A 24,075-nucleotide genomic window follows, 5' to 3' on the forward strand; every position below is an offset into this window, starting at 1 on the left:
TGTTCTTTACTGTAGACGTGGTGTTCTTTACTGTAGACGTGGTGTTCTTTACTGTAGACATGGTGTTCTTTACTGTAGACGTGGTGTTCTTTACTGTAGACGTGGTGTTCTTTACTGTAGACGTGGTGTTCTTTACTGTAGACGTGGTGTTCTTTACTGTAGACGTGGTGTTCTTTATTGTTCTTTACTGTAGACATGGTGTTCTTTACTGTAGACGTGGTGTTCTTTACTGCAGACATGGTGTTCTTTACTGTAGACATGGTGTTCTTTACTGTTCTTTACTGTAGACATGGTGTTCTTTACTGTAGACGTGGTGGTCTTTACTGTAGACATGGTGTTCTTTACTGTAGACGTGGTGGTCTTTACTGTAGACATGGTGTTCTTTACTGTAGGCATGGTGTTCTTTACTGTAGACATGGTGTTCTTTACTGTAGACATGGTGTTCTTTACTGTAGACGTGGTGTTCTTTACTGTAGACATGGTGTTCATTACTGTAGACATGGTGTTCTTTATTGTTCTTTACTGTAGACATGGTGTTCTTTATTGTTCTTTACTGTAGACATGGTGTTCTTTACTCTAGACATGGTGTTCTTTACTGTAGACATGGTGTTCTTTACTGTAGACATGGTGTTCTTTACTCTAGACATGGTGTTCTTTACTGTAGACATGGTGTTCTTTATTGTTCTTTACTGTAGACATGGTGTTCTTTATTGTTCTTTACTGTAGACATGGTGTTCTTTACTGTAGACATGGTGTTCTTTACTGTAGACGTGGTGTTCTTTACTGTAGACATGGTGTTCTTTACTGTAGACGTGGTGTTCTTTACTGTAGACATGGTGTTCTTTACTGTAGACATGGTGTTCTTTACTGTAGACGTGGTGTTCTTTACTGTAGACATGGTGTTCTTTACTGTAGACATGGTGTTCTTTACTGTAGACGTGGTGTTCTTTACTGTAGACATGGTGTTCTTTACTGTAGACGTGGTGTTCTTTACTGTAGACGTGGTGTTCTTTACTGTAGACATGGTGTTCTTTACTGTAGACGTGGTGTTCTTTACTGTAGACGTGGTGGTCTTTACTGTAGACGTGGTGTTCTTTACTGTAGACGTGGTGTTCTTTACTGTAGACGTGGTGTTCTTTACTGTAGACGTGGTGTTCTTTACTGTAGACATGGTGTTCTTTACTGTAGACGTGGTGTTCTTTACTGTAGACGTGGTGTTCTTTACTGTAGATGTGGTGTTCTTTACTGTAGACATGGTGTTCTTTACTGTAGACATGGTGTTCTTTACACTCTTCTGACCACAGCACCTTTTGCCACTTGACTTCGGAATCTACAATGTGCTTTTTGGCAACGCTCAAACGAGACTTGGCTATTTTTGAGGAGAGTTTTTTTTCTTGCCACCCTCGCAGAGAGGCCAGATTTGTGGAGTGTTTGTGATATTGGGGTCACATGCACACATTGACCAGTCTTTGCCATAAAGGCCTGAAGCTCCTTCAAGTTCACCATTGGCTGCTTGGCAGCCTCTCTGATCAGTCTCCTCCTTGCCCTTTCATCCAGTTTGGAGGGACGTCCTGATCTATGCAGGGTCTGGGTGGTGCCATATGCCTTCCACTCCTTAATATCCGAGGGATAGACAAAGCCTTTGAAATAGTTTCATATCCACCCCCTGACTTGTCCCTTTCCACAATTTTATCTTATAATCACAGCAAAAAAAATTGTAAATATTTGTATGAACATGACAAGATTCAACAACTGATTAAAACTGAACAAGTTCCACAGACATGTGACTAACAGAATTGGAATAATGTGTCCAAGGGGGGGGGGGGTCAAAATCAAAAGTAACAGTCAATATCTGGTGTGGCCACCAGCTGCATTAATTACTGCAGTGCATCTCCTCCTGAAGGACTGCCCCAGATTTGTCAGTTCTTGCTGTGAGATGTTACTCCACTCTTCCACCAAGGCAACTGCAAGTTCCAGGACATTTATGGGGAGAATGGCCCTAGCTCTCACCCTCCGATCCAACAGGTCCCAGACGTGCATAATGGGATTGAGATCCGGGCTCTTTGCTGGCCATGGCAGAACACTGACATTCCTGTCTTGCAGGAAATCACGCACAGAACGAGCAGTATGGCTGGTGGCATTGTCATGCTGGAGGGTCATGTCAGAATGAGCCTGCAGGAAGGGTACCACATGAGGGAGGAGGATATCTTCCCTGTAACACACAGCGTTGTGATTGCTTGCAATGACAACAAGCACTGATGGAGGGATTGTGTGTTCCTGGTGTAATTCGGGCAGCTGTTGTTGCCATCCTGTACCTGTCCCGCAGGTGTGATGTTCGGATGTACCGATCCTGTGCAGGTGTTGTTACACGTGGTCTGCCACTGCGAGGACAATCAGCTGCCCGTCCCGTCTCCCTGTAGAACTGTCTTAGGTGTCTCATAGTACGGACATTGCAATTTATTGCCCTGGCCACATCTGCAAGTCCTCATGCCTCAGGCACATTCACACAGATGAGCAGGGACCCTGTGAGTCTTTTGGTGTTTTTCAGAGTCAGAAAGGCCTCTTTAGTGTCCTAAGTTTTCACAAATGTGAACTTAATTGCCTACCGTCTGTAAGCTGTTAGTGTCTTAGTAACCATTCCACAGGTGCATGTTCATTAATTGTTTATAGTTCATTGAACAAGCATGGGAAACAGTGTTTAAACCCTTTACAATGAAGATCTGTGAAGTTATTTGGATTTTTAGTAATTATCTCTGACAGACAGTATCCTGAAAAAGGGACTTTTTTTCTGAGTTTAGATCTTTTGAAAGTACCTATCCGCCCATAGTGGATCCCTTGCTTTGAATTGAGTCCTCTATGAACAGCCGCTTTTATTCTGGACTAATCAAAGCCACTACAATTGATCACAGATGAAAGCCAATTAGCTTGATTTGGGATCTGGACGGTGGTTGGTTATACCTCAGCAAGTTTGCAATTGCAATTTTAAAAGTGGGGATGTTTACTTATCCAAGTTGTAATGAGAGTTGGGAAGCAAGTTCAGGGAGTGAGTGTTTTAATAAATAAAAGAAACAATGAACACGAAACACAAACAACGCACTGACATGAAAACAGAGTCAGTAACACCTGAGGAAAGAACCAAGGGGTGTAACGATTGGGAAGAAGATAGTTCTGTAACGATTGGGAAGAAGATAGTTCTGTAACGATTGTCGTCGGGAGGAGAAGAGGACCAAGGTGCAGCGTGGTAAGTGTTCATAATACTTTTTGATAAATACGAATACTTGAACAAAAACAACAACACGACAAATGAACAGCTCTGCAAGGTGCAATACACACAAAACATCAACCCACAACCCATAGTGGGAAAACAGGCTGCCTAAGTATGGTTCTCAATCAGAGACAACGATTGACAGCTGCCTCTGATTTGGAAAACACATAGAAATCTAACACACAGAACCAAACATAGAAACATAGAACCCCAACTCACGCCCTGACCAAACTAAAATAGAAACATAAAAAAGGAACTAAGGTGAGGACTGGACAAGGGGAATGACAGATATAGGGGAGATAATCAAGGAGGTAAATAGAGTCCAGGGATGTCATGAGGCGCAGGTGCGCGAGACGATGGTGACAGGTGCGCGAGACAATGGCGACAGGTGCGCGAGACGATGGTGACAGGTGCGCGAGACGATGGTGACAGGTGCGTGAGACGATGGCGACAGGTGCGCGAGACGATGGTGACAGGTGTGCGAGACGATGGTGACAGGTGTGCGAGACGATGGTGACAGGTGCGCGAGACGATGGCGACAGGTGCGCGAGACGATGGTGACAGGTGCGCGAGACGATGGTGACAGGTGCGCGAGACGATGGTGACAGGTGCGCGAGACGATGGTGACAGGTGCGCGAGACGATGGTGACAGGTGTGCGAGACGATGGTGACAGGTGTGCGAGACGATGGCGACAGGTGCGTGAGACGATGGTGACAGGTGCGCGGGGTAATCAGCAGCCTGAGGATGGTGACAGGTGCGCGAGGTAATCAGCAGCCTGAGGACCTCGAGGCCGGAGAGGGAGTGACACAAATAGGGTATTGAATTGTTTTATTTTTAATTGTTGTTTTAATTCATTTTTTCACTTGGACATTGTGGGTTACCGTAAGGCAACAAAAGGTGAACATTTTGAAAAGGGGTGGCGACTCTCTATACCCACTGTATGTGTGTGTTTTCATTCATTGTGTGTGTGTGTGTGTGTGTGTGTGTGTTTTCATTAATTCATTCTGTGTGTGTGTGTGTGTGTGTGTGTGTGTGTGTGTGTGTGTGTGTGCGTAGATGGCAGAGAGCCTGATGACCATAGCCTATGACAACGGAGTGAACCTGTTTGACACAGCAGAGGTTTACGCTTCAGGAAGGTACGCTACTCTCTCTCCCCTTCTCTACCCAGTAGGCAAGCAAATAATTCACAGATGGCTAAATGTAGTGATTTGTGTGTGTGTCTCTCTCGCTCAGGGCTGAGACGACTTTGGGTAAAATCCTAAAGAAGAAGGAATGGAGGTGAGGCCCATCTTCTTACACTCTTTCACTCATTCTCTCCATCCGTCTCAGTCACTGATGGTGACAGCTCAGCAATAATACTGAAATAATGTCTATCCCCCTCTCCTCCTTCGCTCCATCTAATACCTTACTTCTCCCCCTCTCCTCCTTCACTCCATCTAATACCTTACTTCTCCCCCTCTCCTCCTTCACTCCATCTAATACCTTACTTCTCCCCCTCTCCTCCTTCGCTCCATCTAATACCTTACTTCTCCCCTCTCCTCCTTGCTCCATCTAATACCTTACTTCTCCCCCTCTCCTCCTTCACTCCATCTAATACCTTTCTTCTCCCCCTCTCCTCCTTCACTCCATCTAATACCTTACTTCTCCCCCTCTCCTCCTTCACTCCATCTAATACCTTTCTTCTCCCCCTCTCCTCCTTCGCTCCATCTAATACCTTACTTCTCCCCCTCTCCTCCTTCGCTCCATCTAATACCTTACTTCTCCCCTCTCCTCCAACTCCATCTAATACCTTTCTTCTCCCCCTCTCCTCCTCAGGAGTCCTCGCTCCATCTAATACCTTACTTCTCCCCTCTCCTCCAACTCCATCTCATCCCCTTCCTCTATTAATCATCCATCCCTCTTCTCCCCCTCTCCCCTCTTTCTCCACTCTCTCTACCCTCTCTCTAACAATCTCTCTCTCTCTTCCTTTCTCTTTCTCTTCCCTCTCTCCCTCACGCCTTTCTCTCTCTCTCCCCCTCTTCCCCTCTCCCACCTCTCTCTCTATCCTCCCTCTCTTTCCTCCCTCTCCTCCTCCTCCTCTCTCTCTCCCCTCTCTTTCTCTCTGTATCCATCAGGAGGTCTAGTTATGTGGTGACCACTAAGATCTACTGGGGAGGACAGTAAGTGTCTCTAAAAGCAGATGTTTCATTGTTTGACTCTGTTGTGTGTCTCTAAAAGCAAATGTTTAATAGTTTGACTCTGTCTCTTAATAAATCAGTTATTTTGTTTCTGTTGGAAATGTCTTTTAACCTTAAAGGGATACTTCAGGATTTTGGCAATGAAGCCCTTTATCTACTTCCCCAGAGTCAGATGAACCAGTGGATACCATTTGTATGTCTCTGTGTCCAGTATGAAGGAAGTTTGAGGTTGTTCCAGTTGGTAGAGCACTTGCAGTGCCAGGGTTGTGGGTTCAATTCCCACGGGGGACCATAACAAAAATGTATGCACATTACGTCGCTCTGGATAAGAGTGTTTTTTAAATGTAGTTTTCCGAAACAATGAAGCAATGGAACAGCAAGCAGCATCGAGAGCCAGGTATCCACGAGCTCATCTGACTCTGGGGAAGAAGATAAAGGGCTTCATTCCAAAACTATCCCCTTAAACTGACAGAATGTCCAAAAGAGGACAATGTTTATTTATTTATTTCACCTTTATTTAACTAGGTAGGCTAGTTGAGAACAAGTTCTCATTTACAACTGAGACCTGGCCAAGATAAAGCAAAGCAGTTTAACATATACAACAACACACAGTTACACTTGGAATAAACAAAACATACAGTCAATAAGAAAGTAGAAAAAAGGAAACAAAAAGTCTATATACAGTGAGTGCATTTGAGGTAAGATAAGGCAATAAATAGGACATGGTGGCGAAGTAATTACAATATAACAATTAAACACTGGAATGGTAGATGTTGCCCTTACAATTTCCTGTATTACCAAATGGGAAGAGTTACAAACCACAACCAGTCAGAGTTATACTTAAACTTCACCTTTAATAATAATTAAGCTTTTGCAATAGCATTTGACTCTCAACAATTCACTATCTCTAATGAAAAGTTGAGAGTGTCAACATAATGGCAACTGAGATCTCTTATAGTAAAGATACACCCCTCTCAACTAACATGACGAACTACAGATCTTAGGAAAACTTCACAAAGGGCCTTTTACTTGAGAGAGGATTATCCCATAGCCAGATAGCATTAGCTATAAATTATTGTTCAGTTTGGTCTCTAAGACGAGGTTCTAATCTCGTTCCTTGTACTTCATAGTACCAAAACATTACCTCATCCAAGGCATAACTCAATTGTCAACTCTATGTACACCCATCACAAGTAAACCCCCTCTTCTCCCCACTCCTGGACAAGCTCACTGAGGGGAGTGACTTGTGCACAGACATTGTGGAGCCAAGAGATAATTGGTTCCCCCTTAATCACACCATCCCTTCACGTGGTTTAACAGATAAATTCACATATGAAGACAATGTTCCATCCTGTCCACTTCCCTTTCTGATATTCTGCATATTACCAGAGACGTGTAAAAGACAAGCCTGACCTCTCCCCTCTCTGGGCCCCAAGTGACTGAGCCCTAGCTGAGAAGGGAAAAGTGCAACTGCCAACAGTATAGTACAAAGGGAGACATTCTAATGACAAGTATCTCACATAAGCATATTATGTAAATAAAACATCTTACTTATGTTACCCAACTAATTCTGATTCATCCTCCACAATGTGCAGAAGATGAATGTGCAAGTAGGGATACTGGGGTGCAAAGGAGCAAGATAAATAAATAAATACAGTATGGGGATGCGGTAGTTGGGTGGGCTGTTTACAGATTGGCTTTGTACAGGTGCAGTGATCTGTGAGCTGCTCTGACAGCTGGTGCTTAAAGCTAGTGAGGGAAATATGAGTCTCCAGCTTCAGTGATTATTGCAGTTTGTTCCAGTCATTGGCAGCAGAGAACTGGAAGGAAAGGCGGCCAAAGGAATGAATTGGCTTTGAGGGTGACCAGTGAGATATCCCTGCTGGAGCGCGTGCTACGAGTGTGTGCTGCTATGGTGACCAGTGAGCTGAGATAAGGCGGGGCTTTACCTAGAAAAGACTCATAGATGACCTGGAGCCAGTGGGTTTGGCGATGAGAGTGAAGCGAGGGCCAGCCAACGGGAGCGTACAGATTGCAGTGGTGGGTAGTATATGGGGCTTTGGTGACAAAATGGATGGCACTGTGATAGACTGGATCCAATTTGTTGAGTAGAATGTTGGAGGCAATTTTGTAATGACATCACCAAAGTCGAGGATTGGTAGGATGGTCAGTTTTACGAGGGTATGTTTGACAGCAGGAGTGAAGGATGCTTTGTTGCGAAATAGGAAGCCGATTCTAGATATCATTTTGGATTGGAGTTATAGGATGGCCGGGGTGTCCCAGTTTAGGTCACCTAGCAGCACAAGCTCTGAAGACAGATGGGGGGCAATCCGTTTACATACGGTGTCCAGTGCACAGCTGGGGGCAGAGGGTGGTCTATAGCAAGCGGCAACGGTGAGAGGCTTGTTTCTGGAAAGGTGGATTTTTAAAAGTAGATGCTCAAATTGTTTGGGTAAGGTCTGGACAATAAGGTTTGGACAATAAGGTCTACCTTGAACACTAAGCCATAACTTCCTCTTATTTCCTGTGAAGGGCGGAGACGGAGAGAGGGTTGTCTCGGAAACACATCATTGAAGGTATGACATCACTTCCTCCTCACAGAGCTATGTCCACTAGCTCAGTGACATCTACAGCTGACAGCTCAGTGATGATGTCATAGTGATGATGTAGTGTTAATGTCATAGTGATGATGTAGTGTTAATGTCACAGTGATGATGTCATAGTGATGATGTCATAGTGATGATGTAGTGTTAATGTCACAGTGATGATGTCATAGTGATGATGTCATAGTGATGATGTAGTGTTAATGTCACAGTGATGATGTCATAGTGTTAATGTCATAGTGATGATATCATAGTGATGATGTAGTGTTAATGTCACAGTGATGATGTAGTGTTAATGTCATAGTGATGATATCATAGTGATGATGTCATAGTGATGATGTAGTGTTAATGTCATAGTGATGATGTAGTGTTAATGTCATAGTGATGATGTCATAGTGATGATGTAGTGATGATGTCATAGTGATGATGTAATGTTAATGTCATAGTGATGATATCATAGTGATGATGTCATAGTGATGATGTAGTGTTAATGTCATAGTGATGATGTCATAGTGATGATGTAGTGTTAATGTCATAGTGATGATGTCATAGTGATGATGTCATAGTGATGATGTAGTGTTAATGTCACAGTGATGATGTCATAGTGATGATGTCATATTGATGATGTAGTGTTAATGTCATAGTGATGATGTCATAGTGATGATGTCATAGTGATGATGTAGTGTTAATGTCATAGTGATGATGTCATAGTGATGATGTCATAGTGATGATGTAGTGTTAATGTCATAGTGATGATGTAGTGTTAATGGCATAGTGATGATGTCATAGTGATGATGTAGTGATAATGTCATAGTGATGATGTAGTGATAATGTCATAGTGATGATGTCATAGTGATGATGTAGTGTTAATGTCATAGTGATGATGTCATAGTGATGATGTAGTGTTAATGTCATAGTGATGATGTCATAGTGATGATGTCATAGTGATGATGTAGTGTTAATGTCATAGTGATGATGTCATAGTGATGATGTCATAGTGATGATGTCATAGTGATGATGTAGTGTTAATGTCATAGTGATCATGTAGTGTCAATGTCACAGTGATGATGTCATAGTGATGATGTCATAGTGATGATGTCATAGTGATGATGTAGTGTTAATGTAATAGTGATGATGTCATAGTGATGATGTAGTGTTAATGTCATAGTGATGATGTCACAGTGATGATGTAGTGTTAATGTAATAGTGATGATGTCATAGTGATGATGTAGTGTTAATGTCAAAGTGATGATGTAGTGAAAATGTCACAGTGATGATGTAGTGATAATGTCAGTGATGATGTTGTAGTGATGATGTCATAGCCGTGTTCCAGGTCTGAGGGATCTCTGTCTCATAGTGATGTTGTAGTGATGATGTCATAGCCGTGTTCCAGGTCTGAGGGATCTCTGTCTCATAGTGATGATTTAATAATGACGTATTGAAGTGATGATGAAGTAACCTCTTTGATCCAGGTCTGAGGGATTCTCTGTCTCGGCTGCAATTGGAGTATGTTGACATCGTCTTCGCAAACCGCACAGACATCAACTCACCTATGGAGGGTAATAACCATAACCATATTTTATTAAACAGATTGGACAGTAGAGATAAGACTGGCAGGACAGTAGAGATAAGACTGGCAGGACAGTAGTGATAAGATTGGCAGGACAGTAGAGATAAGACTGGCAGGACAGTAGAGATAAGACTGGCAGGACAGTAGAGATAAGACTGACAGGACAGTAGAGATAAGACTGGCAGGACAGTAGTGATAAGACTGGCAGGACAGTAGAGATAAGACTGGCAGGACAGTAGAGATAAGACTGGCAGGACAGTAGAGATAAGACTGGCAGGACAGTAGAGATAAGACTGGCAGGACAGTAGAGATAAGACTGGCAGGACAGTAGAGATAAGACTGGCAGGACAGTAGTGATAAGACTGGCAGGACAGTAGAGATAAGACTGACAGGACAGTAGAGATAAGACTGGCAGGACAGTAGAGATAAGACTGACAGGACAGTAGAGACGAGACTGACAGGACAGTAGAGATGAGACTGACAGGACAGCAGAGACGAGACTGACAGGACAGTAGAGACGAGACTGACAGGACAGTAGAGACGAGACTGACAGGACAGTAGAGATGAGACTGACAGAACAGTAGAGACGAGACTGACAGGACAGTAGAGACGAGACTGACAGGACAGTAGAGATAAGACTGACAGGACAGTAGAGACGAGACTGACAGGACAGTAGAAATAAGACTGACAGGACAGTAGAGACGAGACTGACAGGACAGTAGAGACGAGACTGACAGGACAGTAGAGACGAGACTGACAGGACAGTAGAGACGAGACTGACAGGACAGCAGAGATGAGACGAGACTGACAGAACAGTAGAGATAAGACTGACAGAACAGTAGAGACGAGACTGACAGGACAGTAGAGACGAGACTGACAGGACAGTAGAGACGAGACTGACAGGACAGCAGAGACGAGACTGACAGGACAGTAGAGACGAGACTGACAGGACAGCAGAGACGAGACTGACAGGACAGTAGAGACGAGACTGACAGGACAGTAGAGACGAGACTGACAGGACAGCAGAGACGAGACTGACAGGACAGTAGAGACGAGACAGACTGACAGGACAGTAGAGACGGGACTGACAGGACAGTAGAGACGAGACTGACAGGACAGTAGAGACGAGACTGACAGGACAGCAGAGACGAGACTGACAGGACAGTAGAGACGAGACTGACAGGACAGCAGAGACGAGACTGACAGGACAGTAGAGACGAGACTGTCAGGACAGTAGAGACGAGACAGACTGACAGGACAGTAGAGACGAGACTGACAGGACAGTAGAGACGGGACTGACAGGACAGTAGAGACGAGACTGACAGGACAGTAGAGACGAGACTGACAGGACAGTAGAGACGAGACTGACAGGACAGTAGAGACGGGACTGACAGGACAGTAGAGACGGGACTGACAGGACAGTAGAGACGAGACAGACTGACAGGACAGTAGAGACGAGACTGACAGGACAGTAGAGATAAGACTGACAGAACAGTAGAGACGAGACAGACTGACAGGACAGTAGAGACGAGACTGACAGGACAGTAGAGACGAGACTGACAGGACAGTAGAGACGAGACTGACAGGACAGTAGAGATAAGACTGACAGGACAGTAGAGACGAGACTGACAGGACAGTAGAGATAAGACTGACAGGACAGTAGAGACGAGACTGACAGGACAGTAGAGACGAGACTGACAGGACAGTAGAGACGGGACTGACAGGACAGCAGAGACGAGACTGACAGGACAGTAGAGACGAGACTGACAGGACAGTAGAGATAAGACTGACAGGACAGTAGAGACGAGACTGACAGGACAGTAGAGACGAGACTGACAGGACAGTAGAGACGAGACTGACAGGACAGTAGAAACGGGACTGACAGGACAGCAGAGATAAGACTGACAGAACAGTGGAGACGAGACTGAAAGGGCAGTAGAGACTGACAGAACAGTGGAGACGAGACTGAAAGGGCAGTAGAGACTGACAGAACAGTGGAGACGAGACTGAAAGGGCAGTAGAGACTGACAGAACAGTGGAGACGAGACTGAAAGGGCAGTAGAGACTGACAGAACAGTGGAGATTAGTTTGGGTGATCTAACCCTGTGTTTGTTGTAGAGGATGTGAGGTCTAACTGCGCGTGTGTGTGTTTGTGTGTGTGTGTGTGTGTGTGTGTTGTAGAGGTGGTGAGGGCGATGACGTTTGTGATCAACCATGGCATGGCCATGCTCAAGACGTCACGATGGAGCGCAATGGAGATCATGGTGAGGATAACCTTTAACCCCTAATCCCTTCACCATCTAACCTGACTTTAGTCCTAACCCTAACCCATCCCATTGTTTCAGATTGTGGGAGTGAATCATGTAATGTGGCAGAGTATATTGACTCCTTTCTCAACCCCTTATCTCAGAAGCACCCCAGCTATGTAAAGGAGACCTATTGCACCCCAGCTATGTAAAGGAGACCTATTGCCCCCCAGCTATGTAAAGGAGGCCTATTGCCCCCCAGCTATGTAAAGGAGACCTATTGCACCCCAGCTATGTAAAGACCTATTGCACCCCAGCTATGTAAAGACCTATTGCACCCCAGCTATGTAAAGACCTATTGCACCCCAGCTATGTAAAGGAGACCTATTGCCCCCCAGCTATGTAAAGGAGACCTATTGCACCCCAGCTATGTAAAGACCTATTGCACCCCAGCTATGTAAAGGAGACCTATTGCCCCCCAGCTATGTAAAGGAGACCTATTGCACCCCAGCTATGTAAAGACCTATTGCACCCCAGCTATGTAAAGGAGACCTATTGCACCCCAGCTATATAAAGACCTATTGCACCCCAGCTATGTAAAGACCTATTGCCCCCCAGCTATGTAAAGACCTATTGCACCCCAGCTATGTAAAGGAGACCTATTGCACCCCAGCTATATAAAGACCTATTGCACCCCAGCTATGTAAAGACCTATTGCCCCCAGCTATGTAAAGACCTATTGCACCCCAGAGACCTATTGCACCCCAGCTATGTAAAGACCTATTGCCCCCAGCTATGTAAAGACCTATTGCACCCCAGCTATGTAAAGACCTATTGCCCCCCAGCTATGTAAAGACCTATTGCACCCCAGCTATGTAAAGACCTATTGCCCCCCAGCTATGTAAAGACCTATTGCACCCCAGCTATGTAAAGACCTATTGCACCCCAGCTATGTAAAAGACCTATTGCCCCCAGCCATGTAAAAAGACCTGCCCCCATTGCACCCCAGCTATGTAAAAGACCTATGTGCATTGCCCCAGCTATGTAAAGACCTATTGCACCCCCAGCTATGTAAAGACCTATTGCCCCCCAGCTATGTAAAGACCTATTGCCCCCAGCTATGTAGAAGACCTATTGCCCCCAGCTATGTAAAGACCTATTGCACCCCAGCTATGTAAAGACCTATTGCACCCCAGCTATGTAAAGACCTATTGCACCCCAGCTATGTAAAGGAGACCAATTGCACCCCAGCTATGTAAAGACCTATTGCACCCCAGCTATGTAAAGGAGACCTATTGCACCCCAGCTATGTAAAGACCTATTGCCCCCCAGCTATGTAAAGGAGACCTATTGCACCCCAGCTATTTAAATACCTATTGCCCCCCAGCTATGTAAAGACCTATTGCACCCCAGCTATGTAAAGGAGACCTATTGCACCCCAGCTATGTAAAGGAGACCTATTGCACCCCAGCTATGTAAAGGAGACCTATTGCCCCCCAGCTATGTAAAGGAGACCTATTGCACCCCAGCTATGTAAAGACCTATTGCACCCCAGCTATGTAAAGACCTATTGCACCCCAGCTATGTAAAGACCTATTGCACCCCAGCTATGTAAAGGAGACCTATTGCCCCCAGCTATGTAAAGGAGACCTATTGCACCCAGCTATGTAAAAGACCTATTGCACCCCAGCTATGTAAAGGAGACCTATTGCCCCCAGCTATGTAAAGGAGACCTATTGCCCCCAGCTATGTAAAGACCTATTGCCCCCAGCTATGTAAAGACCTATTGCACCCCAGCTATGTAAAGGAGACCTATTGCCCCCAGCTATGTAAAGACCTATTGCACCCCAGCTATGTAAAGAACTATTGCACCCCAGCTATGTAAAGACCTATTGCCCCCAGCTATGTAAAAAGACCTATTGCACCCCAGCTATGTAAAGGAGACCTATTGCCCCCAGCTATGTAAAGACCTATTGCACCCCAGCTATGTAAAGACCTATTGCACCCCAGCTATGTAAAGACCTATTGCACCCCAGCTATGTAAAGACCTATTGCACCCCAGCTATGTAAAGGGACCTTTGCCCCCAGCTATGTAAAAGAGACCTATTGCCCCCAGCTATGTAAAAGGAGACCTATTGCACCCCAGCTATGTAAAGACCTATTGCACCCCAGCTATGTAAAGGAGACCTATTGCCCCCAGCTATGTAAAGACCTATTGCCCCCAGCTATGTAAAGGAGACCTATTGCACCCCAGCTATGTAAAGGAGGCCTATTGCCCCCAGCTATGTAAAGGAGACCTATTGCACCCCAGCTATGTAAAGACCTATTGCACCCCAGCTATGTAAAGACCTATTGCCCCCAGCTATGTAAAGAGACCTATTGCCCCCAGCTATGTAAAGACCTATTGCACCCCAGCTATGTAAAGGAGACCTATTGCCCCCAGCTATGTAAAGAGACCTATTGCCCCCAGCTATGTAAAGGAGACCTATTGCACCCCAGCTATGTAAAGGGAGACCTATTGCCCCCAGCTATGTAAAGGAGACCTATTGCACCCCAGCTATGTAAAGACCTATTGCCCCCAGCTATGTAAAGACCTATTGCACCCCAGCTATGTAAAGACCTATTGCCCCAGCTATGTAAAGGAGACCTATTGCCCCCAGCTATGTAAAGGAGACCTATTGCCCCCAGCTATGTAAAAGACCTATTGCACCCCAGCTATGTAAAGGAGACCTATTGCACCCCAGCTATGTAAAGACCTATTGCACCCCAGCTATGTAAAGGAGACCCAGCTATTGCCCCCAGCTATGTAAAGGAGACCTATTGCCCCCAGCTATGTAAAGGAGACCTATTGCACCCCAGCTATGTAAAGCCTATTGCACCCCAGCTATGTAAAGACCTATTGCACCCCAGCTATGTAAAGGAGACCTATTGCCCCCCAGCTATGTAAAGACCTATTGCCCCCAGCTATGTAAAGAGACCTATTGCACCCCAGCTATGTAAAGACCTATTGCACCCCAGCTATGTAAAGGGACCTATTGCACCCCAGCTATGTAAAGACCTATTGCCCCAGCTATGTAAAGGAGACCTATTGCCCCCAGCTATGTAAAGGAGACCTATTGCCCCCAGCTATGTAAAGGAGACCTATTGCACCCCAGCTATGTAAAGACCTATTGCCCCCAGCTATGTAAAGACCTATTGCACCCCAGCTATGTAAAGACCTATTGCCCCCAGCTATGTAAAGACCTATTGCCCCCAGCTATGTAAAAGACCTATTGCACCCCAGCTATGTAAAGAGACCTATTGCCCCCAGCTATGTAAAGGAGACCTATTGCACCCCAGCTATGTAAAGGCCTATTGCCCCCAGCTATGTAAAGGACCTATTGCACCCCAGCTATGTAAAGACCTATTGCCCCAGCTATGTAAAGGAGACCTATTGCCCCCAGCTATGTAAAGGAGACCTATTGCACCCCAGCTATGTAAAGACCTATTGCACCCCAGCTATGTGACCTATTGCACCCCAGCTATGTAAAGACCTATTGCACCCCAGCTATGTAAAGGAGACCTATTGCCCCCAGCTATGTAAAGGGAGACCTATTGCACCCCAGCTATGTAAAAGACCTATTGCACCCCAGCTATGTAAAGCCTATTGCACCCCAGCTATGTAAAGGAGACCTATTGCCCCCAGCTATGTAAAAGACCTATTGCCCCCAGCTATGTAAAGACCTATTGCACCCCAGCTATGTAAAGGAGACCTATTGCACCCCAGCTATGTAAAGACCTATTGCACCCCAGCTATGTAAAGGAGAATTGCACCCCAGCTATGTAAAGGAGACCTATTGCACCCCCAGCTATGTAAAGACCTATTGCCCCCAGCTATGTAAAGACCTATTGCCCCCCAGCTATGTAAAAGACCTATTGCATTGCACCCCAGCTATGTAAAAAGACCTATTGCCCCCAGCTATGTAAAGGAGACCTATTGCACCCCAGCTATGTAAAGACCTATTGCACCCCAGCTATGTAAAAGACCTATTGCCCCCAGCTATGTAAGGAGACCTATTGCACCCCAGCTATGTAAAGGAGACCTATTGCACCCCAGCTATGTAAAGCTATTGCACCCCAGCTATGTAAAGACCTATTGCCCCCAGCTATGTAAAGACCTATTGCACCCCAGCTATGTAAAGACCTATTGCCCCCAGCTATGTAAAGACCTATTGCACCCCAGCTATGTAAAAGACCTATTGCACCCCAGCTATGTAAAGACCTATTGCACCCCAGCTATGTAAAGGAGACCTATTGCCCCCAGCTATGTAAAGACCTATTGCACCCCAGCTATGTAAAGGAGACCTATTGCACCCCAGCTATGTAAAGGGAGACCTATTGCCCCCAGCTATGTAAAGACCTATTGCCCCCAGCTATGTAAAGACCTATTGCACCCCAGCTAAAGACCTGTAAAGACCTATGTTGCCCCCAGCTATGTAAAAGACCTATTGCACCCCAGCTATGTAAAGGAGACCTATTGCCCCCAGCTATGTAAAGGAGACCTATTGCACCCCAGCTATGTAAAAGACCTATTGCACCCCAGCTATGTAAGACCTATTGCCCCCAGCTATGTAAAGACCTATTGCACCCCAGCTATGTAAGGAGACCTATTGCCCCCAGCTATGTAAAGACCTATTGCCCCCAGCTATGTAAAGGAGACCTATTGCACCCCAGCTATGTAAAGACCTATTGCACCCAGCTATGTAAAGGAGACCTATTGCACCCCAGCTATGTAAAGACCTATTGCCCCCAGCTATGTAAAGGAGACCTATTGCCCCCAGCTATGTAAAGACCTATTGCCCCCAGCTATGTAAAGACCTATTGCCCCCAGCTATGTAAAGACCTATTGCCCCCAGCTATGTAAAGGAGACCTATTGCACCCCAGCTATGTAAAGGAGACCTATTGCCCCCAGCTATGTAAAGACCTATTGCACCCCAGCTATGTAAAGACCTATTGCCCCCAGCTATGTAAAGACCTATTGCCCCCAGCTATGTAAAGACCTATTGCACCCCAGCTATGTAAAGACCTATTGACCTATGTAAAGGAGACCTATTGCCCCCAGCTATGTAAACACCTATTGCACCCCAGCTATGTAAAGGAGACCTATTGCCCCCCAGCTATGTAAAGACCTATTGCACCCCAGCTATGTAAAGACCTATTGCCCCCCAGCTATGTAAAGACCTATTGCACCCCAGCTATGTAAAGGAGACCTATTGCCCCCCAGCTATGTAAAGACCTATTGCACCCCAGCTATGTAAAGATACCTATTGCCCCCAGCTATGTAAAGACCTATTGCACCCCAGCTATGTAAAGGAGACCTATTGCCCCCAGCTATGTAAAGACCTATTGCACCCCAGCTATGTAAAGGAGACCTATTGCCCCCAGCTATGTAAAGGAGACCTATTGCCCCCAGCTATGTAAAGACCTATTGCCCCCAGCTATGTAAAGGACCTATTGCCCCCAGCTATGTAAAGACCTATTGCCCCCCAGCTATGTAAAGATCTATTGCACCCCAGCTATGTAAAAGACCTATTGCACCCCAGCTGCACCCCATGTAAAGACCTATTGCCCCCAGCTATGTAAAGACCTATTGCACCCCAGCTATGTAAAGGAGACCTATTGCACCCCAGCTATGTAAAGGAGACCTATTATGTAAAGGAGGCCTATTGCCCCCAGCTATGTAAAGACCTATTGCACCACAGCTATGTAAAGACCTATTGCACCCCAGCTATGTAAAGACCTATTGCCCCCAGCTATGTAAAGGAGACCTATTGCCCCCAGCTATGTAAAGACCTATTGCCCCCAGCTATGTAAAGACCTATTGCCCCCCAGCTATGTAAAGACCTATTGCACCCCAGCTATGTAAAGACCTATTGCACCCCAGCTATGTAAAGACCTATTGCCCCCCAGCTATGTAAAGGACACCTATTGCCCGCCAGCTATGTAAAGGAGACCTATTGCCCCCCAGCTATGTAAAGGAGACCTATTGCACCCCAGCTATGTAAAGACCTATTGCACCCCAGCTATGTAAAGACCTATTGCCCCACAGCTATGTAAAGGAGACCTATTGCACCCCAGCTATGTAAAGACCTATTGCCCCCAGCTATGTAAAGACCTATTGCCCAGCTATGTAAAGGAGACCTATTGCCCCCAGCTATGTAAAGACCTATTGCCCCCAGCTATGTAAAGAGACCTATTGCCCCCAGCTATGTAAAGACCTATTGCCCCCAGCTATGTAAAGACCTATTGCCCCCAGCTATGTAAAGACCTATTGCCCCAGCTATGTAAAGACCTATTGCCCCCAGCTATGTAAAGGAGACCTATTGCACCCCAGCTATGTAAAGGAGACCTATTGCCCCCAGCTATGTAAAGACCTATTGCACCCAGCTATGTAAAGACCTATTGCCCCCCAGCTATGTAAAGAGACCTATTGCCCCCAGCTATGTAAAGGAGACCTATTGCACCCCAGCTATGTAAAGACCTATTGCACCCCAGCTATGTAAAGACCTATTGCCCCCCAGCTATGTAAAGGAGACCTATTGCCCCCAGCTATGTAAAGACCTATTGCCCCCAGCTATGTAAAGACCTATTGCACCCCAGCTATGTAAAGGAGACCTATTGCACCCCAGCTATGTAAAGACCTATTGCACCCCAGCTATGTAAAGGAGACCTATTGCCCCCAGCTATGTAAAGACCTATTGCCCCCAGCTATGTAAAGACCTATTGCCCCCCAGCTATGTAAAGACCTATTGCACCCCAGCTATGTAAAGACCTATTGCCCCCAGCTATGTAAAGGAAACCTATTGCACCCCAGCTATGTAAAGACCTATTGCCCCCAGCTATGTAAAGACCTATTGCACCCCAGCTATGTAAAGACCTATTGCCCCCAGCTATGTAAAGGAGACCTATTGCCCCCCAGCTATGTAAAGGAGACCTGTTGCACCCCAGCTATGTAAAGACCTATTGCACCCCAGCTATGTAAAGACCTATTGCCCCCCAGCTATGTAAAGACCTATTGCACCCCAGCTATGTAAAGGAGACCTATTGCCCCCCAGCTATGTAAAGACCTATTGCACCCCAGCTATGTAAAGGAGACCTATTGCACCCCAGCTATGTAAAGACCTATTGCACCCCAGCTATGTAAAGACCTATTGCCCCCCAGCTATGTAAAGGAGACCTATTGCACCCCAGCTATGTAAAGACCTATTGCACCCCAGCTATGTAAAGGAGACCTATTGCCCCCCAGCTATGTAAAGGAGACCTATTGCCCCCCAGCTATGTAAAGGAGACCTATTGCCCCCCAGCTATGTAAAGACCTATTGCACCCCAGCTATGTAAAGACCTATTGCCCCCCAGCTATTTAAAGGAGACCTATTGCACCCCAGCTATGTAAAGACCTATTGCACCCCAGCTATGTAAAGGAGACCTATTGCCCCCCAGCTATGTAAAGGAGACCTATTGCCCCCAGCTATGTAAAGACCTATTGCACCCCAGCTATGTAAAGACCTATTGCCCCCAGCTATGTAAAGACCTATTGCCCCCAGCTATGTAAAGACCTATTGCCCCCCAGCTATGTAAATACCTATTGCACCCCAGCTATGTAAAGACCTATTGCACCCCAGCTATGTAAAGACCTATTGCCCCCCAGCTATGTAAAGGAGGCCTATTGCACCCCAGCTATGTAAAGACCTATTGCACCCCAGCTATGTAAAGACCTATTGCACCCCAGCTATGTAAAGACCTATTGCCCCCCAGCTATGTAAAGACCTATTGCACCCCAGCTATGTAAAGGAGACCTATTGCACCCCAGCTATGTAAAGACCTATTGCCCCCCAGCTATGTAAAGGAGACCTATTGCCCCCCAGCTATGTAAAGACCTATTGCACCCCAGCTATGTAAAGGAGACCTATTGCACCCCAGCTATGTAAAGGAGACCTATTGCACCCCAGCTATGTAAAGGAGACCTATTGCACCCCAGCTATGTAAAGGAGACCTATTGCACCCCAGCTATGTAAAGGAGACCTATTGCACCCCAGCTATGTAAAGACCTATTGCCCCCCAGCTATGTAAAGACCTATTGCCCCCCAGCTATGTAAAGGAGGCCTATTGCACCCCAGCTATGTAAAGGAGACCTATTGCACCCCAGCTATGTAAATGAGGCCTATTGCCCCCCAGCTATGTAAAGGCCTATTGCACCCCAGCTATGTAAAGACCTATTGCCCCCAGCTATGTAAAGGAGACCTATTGCCCCCAGCTATGTAAAGACCTATTGCACCCCAGCTATGTAAAGAGACCTATTGCACCCCAGCTATGTAAAGACCTATTGCCCCCAGCTATGTAAAGGAGACCTATTGCCCCCAGCTATGTAAAGACCTATTGCCCCCAGCTATGTAAAGGAGACCTATTGCCCCCAGCTTTGTAAAGACCTATTGCCCCCAGCTATGTAAAGGAGACCTGAGATTGCACCCCAGCTATGTAAAGACCTATTGCACCCCAGCTATTTAAAGACCTATTGCACCCCAGCTATGTAAAGACCTATTGCACCCCAGCTATGTAAAGGCCTATTGCACCCCAGCTATGTAAAGACCTATTGCCCCCAGCTATGTAAAGGAGACCTATTGCCCCCAGCTATGTAAAGACCTATTGCACCCCCAGCTATGTAAAAGACCTATTGCACCCCAGCTATGTAAAGACCTATTGCACCCCAGCTATGTAAAGACCTATTGCACCCCATTGCTATGTAAAGACCTATTGCACCCCAGCTATGTAAAGGAGACCTATTGCCCCCAGCTATGTAAAGGAGACCTATTGCCCCCAGCTATGTAAAGGAGACCTATTGCACCCCAGCTATGTAAAGACCTATTGCACCCCAGCTATGTAAAGACCTATTGCACCCCAGCTATGTAAAGACCTATTGCACCCCAGCTATGTAAAGAGACCTATTGCCCCCAGCTATGTAAAGACCTATTGCACCCCAGCTATGTAAAAGACCTATTGCACCCCAGCTATGTAAAGACCTATTGCCCCCAGCTATGTAAAGACCTATTGCCCCAGCTATGTAAAAGACCTATTGCACCCCAGCTATGTAAAGACCTATTGCACCCCAGCTATGTAAAGGAGACCTATTGCACCCCAGCTATGTAAAGGAGACCATTGCCCCCAGCTATGTAAAAGGAGACCTATTGCACCCCAGCTATGTAAAGACCTATTGCACCCCCCAGCTATGTAAAGGAGACCTATTGCACCCCAGCTATGTAAAGACCTATTGCCCCAGCTATGTAAAGGAGACCTATTGCACCCCAGCTATGTAAAGACCTATTGCACCCAGCTATGTAAAGGAGACCTATTGCACCCCAGCTATGTAAAGGAGACCTATTGCCCCCCAGCTATTGTAAAGGAGACATATTGCCCCCAGCTATGTAAAGGAGACCTATTGCCCCCAGCTATGTAAAGGAGACCTGTTGCACCCCAGCTATGTAAAGACCTATTGCACCCCAGCTATGTAAAGACCTATTGCCCCAGCTATGTAAAGACCTATTGCCCCCAGCTATGTAAAGGAGACCTATTGCCCCCCAGCTATGTAAAGACCTATTGCACCCCAGCTATGTAAAGGAAACCTATTGCACCCCAGCTATGTAAAGACCTATTGCACCCAGCTATGTAAAGACCTATTGCCCCCAGCTATGTAAAGGAGACCTATTGCCCCCCAGCTATGTAAAGACCTATTGCACCCAGCTATGTAAAGAGACCTATTGCACCCCAGCTATGTAAAAGACCTATTGCCCCCAGCTATGTAAAAGACCTATTGCCCCCAGCTATGTAAAGACCTATTGCACCCAGCAGCTATGTAAAGACCTATTGCCCCCCAGCTATGTAAAGGAGACCTATTGCACCCCAGCTATGTAAAGACCTATTGCACCCCAGCTATGTAAAGGAGACCTATTGCCCCCAGCTATGTAAAGACCTATTGCCCCAGCTATGTAAAGACCTATTGCACCCCAGCTATGTAAAGACCTATTGCCCCAGCTATGTAAAGACCTATTGCCCCCAGCTATGTAAAGACCTATTGCCCCCAGCTATGTAAAGACCTATTGCACCCCAGCTATGTAAAGACCTATTGCACCCCAGCTATGTAAAGACCTATTGCACCCCAGCTATGTAAAGGACCTATTGCACCCCAGCTATGTAAAGACCTATGCCCCCCCCAGCTATGTAAAGACCTATTGCACCCCAGCTATGTGTAAGACCCTATTGCATTGCCCCCAGCTATGTAAAGACCTATTGCCCCCAGCTATGTAAAGACCTATTGCACCCCAGCTATGTAAAGACCTATTGCACCCCAGCTATGTAAAGGAGACCTATTGCACCCCAGCTATGTAAAGACCTATTGCACCCCAGCTATGTAAAGGAGACCTATTGCACCCCAGCTATGTAAAGACCTATTGCCCCCAGCTATGTAAAGAGACCTATTGCCCCCCAGCTATGTAAAGACCTACCTTGCACCCCAGCTATGTAAAGGAGACCTATTGCACCCCAGCTATGTAAAGGAGACCTATTGCACCCCAGCTATGTAAAAGACCTATTGCAGCTATGTAAAGACCTATTGCCCCCAGCTATGTAAAGACCTATTGCACCCCAGCTATGTAAAGACCTATTGCACCCCAGCTATGTAAAGACCTATTGCACCCCAGCTATGTAAAGACCTATTGCACCCCAGCTATGTAAAGACCTAAAGGAGACCTATTGCACCCCAGCTATGTAAAGACCTATTGCCCCCCAGCTATGTAAAGGAGACCTATTGCCCCCCAGCTATGTAAAGACCTATTGCCCCCCAGCTATGTAAAGGAGACCTATTGCACCCCAGCTATGTAAAGACCTATTGCACCCCAGCTATGTAAAGGAGACCTATTGCACCCCAGCTATGTAAAGACCTATTGCACCCCAGCTATGTAAAGGAGACCTATTGCACCCCAGCTATGTAAAGACCTATTGCACCCCAGCTATGTAAAGACCTATTGCCCCCCAGCTATGTAAAGACCTATTGCACCCCAGCTATGTAAAGGAGACCTATTGCACCCCAGCTATGTAAAGACCTATTGCACCCCAGCTATGTAAAGGAGACCTATTGCACCCCAGCTATGTAAAGACCTATTGCCCCCCAGCTATGTAAAGACCTATTGCCCCCAGCTATGTAAAGACCTATTGCACCCCAGCTATGTAAAGACCTATTGCCCCCCAGCTATGTAAAGACCTATTGCACCCCAGCTATGTAAAGGAGACCTCAGCTATGTAAAGGAGACCTATTGCCCCAGCTATGTAAAGACCTATTGCCCCCAGCTATGTAAAGACCTATTGCCCCCAGCTATGTAAAGGAGACCTATTGCACCCCAGCTATGTAAAGGAGACCTATGTGCCCCCAGCTATGTAAAGACCTATTGCACCCCAGCTATGTAAAGACCTATTGCCCCCAGCTATGTAAAGACCTATTGCACCCCAGCTATGTAAAGGAGACCTATTGCACCCCAGCTATGTAAAGACCTATTGCACCCCAGCTATGTAAAGACCTATTGCCCCCCAGCTATGTAAAGGAGACCTATTGCACCCCAGCTATGTAAAGACCTATTGCACCCCAGCTATGTAAAGGAGACCTATTGACTATGTAAAGGAGACCTATTGCCCCCAGCTATGTAAAGGAGACCTATTGCACCCCAGCTATGTAAAGACCTATTGCACCCCAGCTATGTAAAGACCTATTGCACCCCAGCTATGTAAAGACCTATTGCACCCCAGCTATGTAAAGGAGACCTATTGCACCCCAGCTATGTAAAGACCTATTGCCCCCAGCTATGTAAAGGAGACCTATTGCACCCCAGCTATGTAAAGACCTATTGCCAGCTATGTAAAGGAGACCTATTGGAGACCTATTGCCCCCAGCTATGTAAAGGAGACCTATTGCCCCCCAGCTATGTAAAGACCTGTTGCACCCCAGCTATGTAAAGACCTATTGCACCCCAGCTATGTAAAGACCTATTGCACCCCAGCTATGTAAAGACCTATTGCACCCCAGCTATGTAAAGGAGACCTATTGCACCCCAGCTATGTAAAGACCTATTGCACCCCAGCTATGTAAAGGAGACCTATTGCACCCCAGCTATGTAAAGACCTATTGCACC

The 24,075-nt window shown here is 46.2% G+C and overlaps 1 protein-coding gene across 1 annotated transcript in view; it reads left to right on the forward strand.

Moving 5' to 3' along the window:
* The first annotated feature begins 4,322 nt into the window (after positions 1 to 4,322).
* The window catches only part of LOC135572795 (voltage-gated potassium channel subunit beta-3-like), a 93,343-nt gene continuing 73,590 nt past the window's right edge, over positions 4,323 to 24,075 (forward strand). The window contains exons 1-6 of the mRNA XM_065021215.1: positions 4,323 to 4,402; positions 4,500 to 4,544; positions 5,381 to 5,425; positions 7,976 to 8,019; positions 9,519 to 9,605; positions 11,798 to 11,880. Coding sequence (XP_064877287.1) covers positions 4,323 to 4,402; positions 4,500 to 4,544; positions 5,381 to 5,425; positions 7,976 to 8,019; positions 9,519 to 9,605; positions 11,798 to 11,880 — 384 coding nt within the window. The remainder of the gene's footprint in view (positions 4,403 to 4,499; positions 4,545 to 5,380; positions 5,426 to 7,975; positions 8,020 to 9,518; positions 9,606 to 11,797; positions 11,881 to 24,075) is intronic.

Source organism: Oncorhynchus nerka, linkage group LG8, assembly GCF_034236695.1.
Source record: "Oncorhynchus nerka isolate Pitt River linkage group LG8, Oner_Uvic_2.0, whole genome shotgun sequence".
In the NCBI taxonomy this organism is placed as follows: Eukaryota; Metazoa; Chordata; class Actinopteri; order Salmoniformes; family Salmonidae; genus Oncorhynchus; species Oncorhynchus nerka.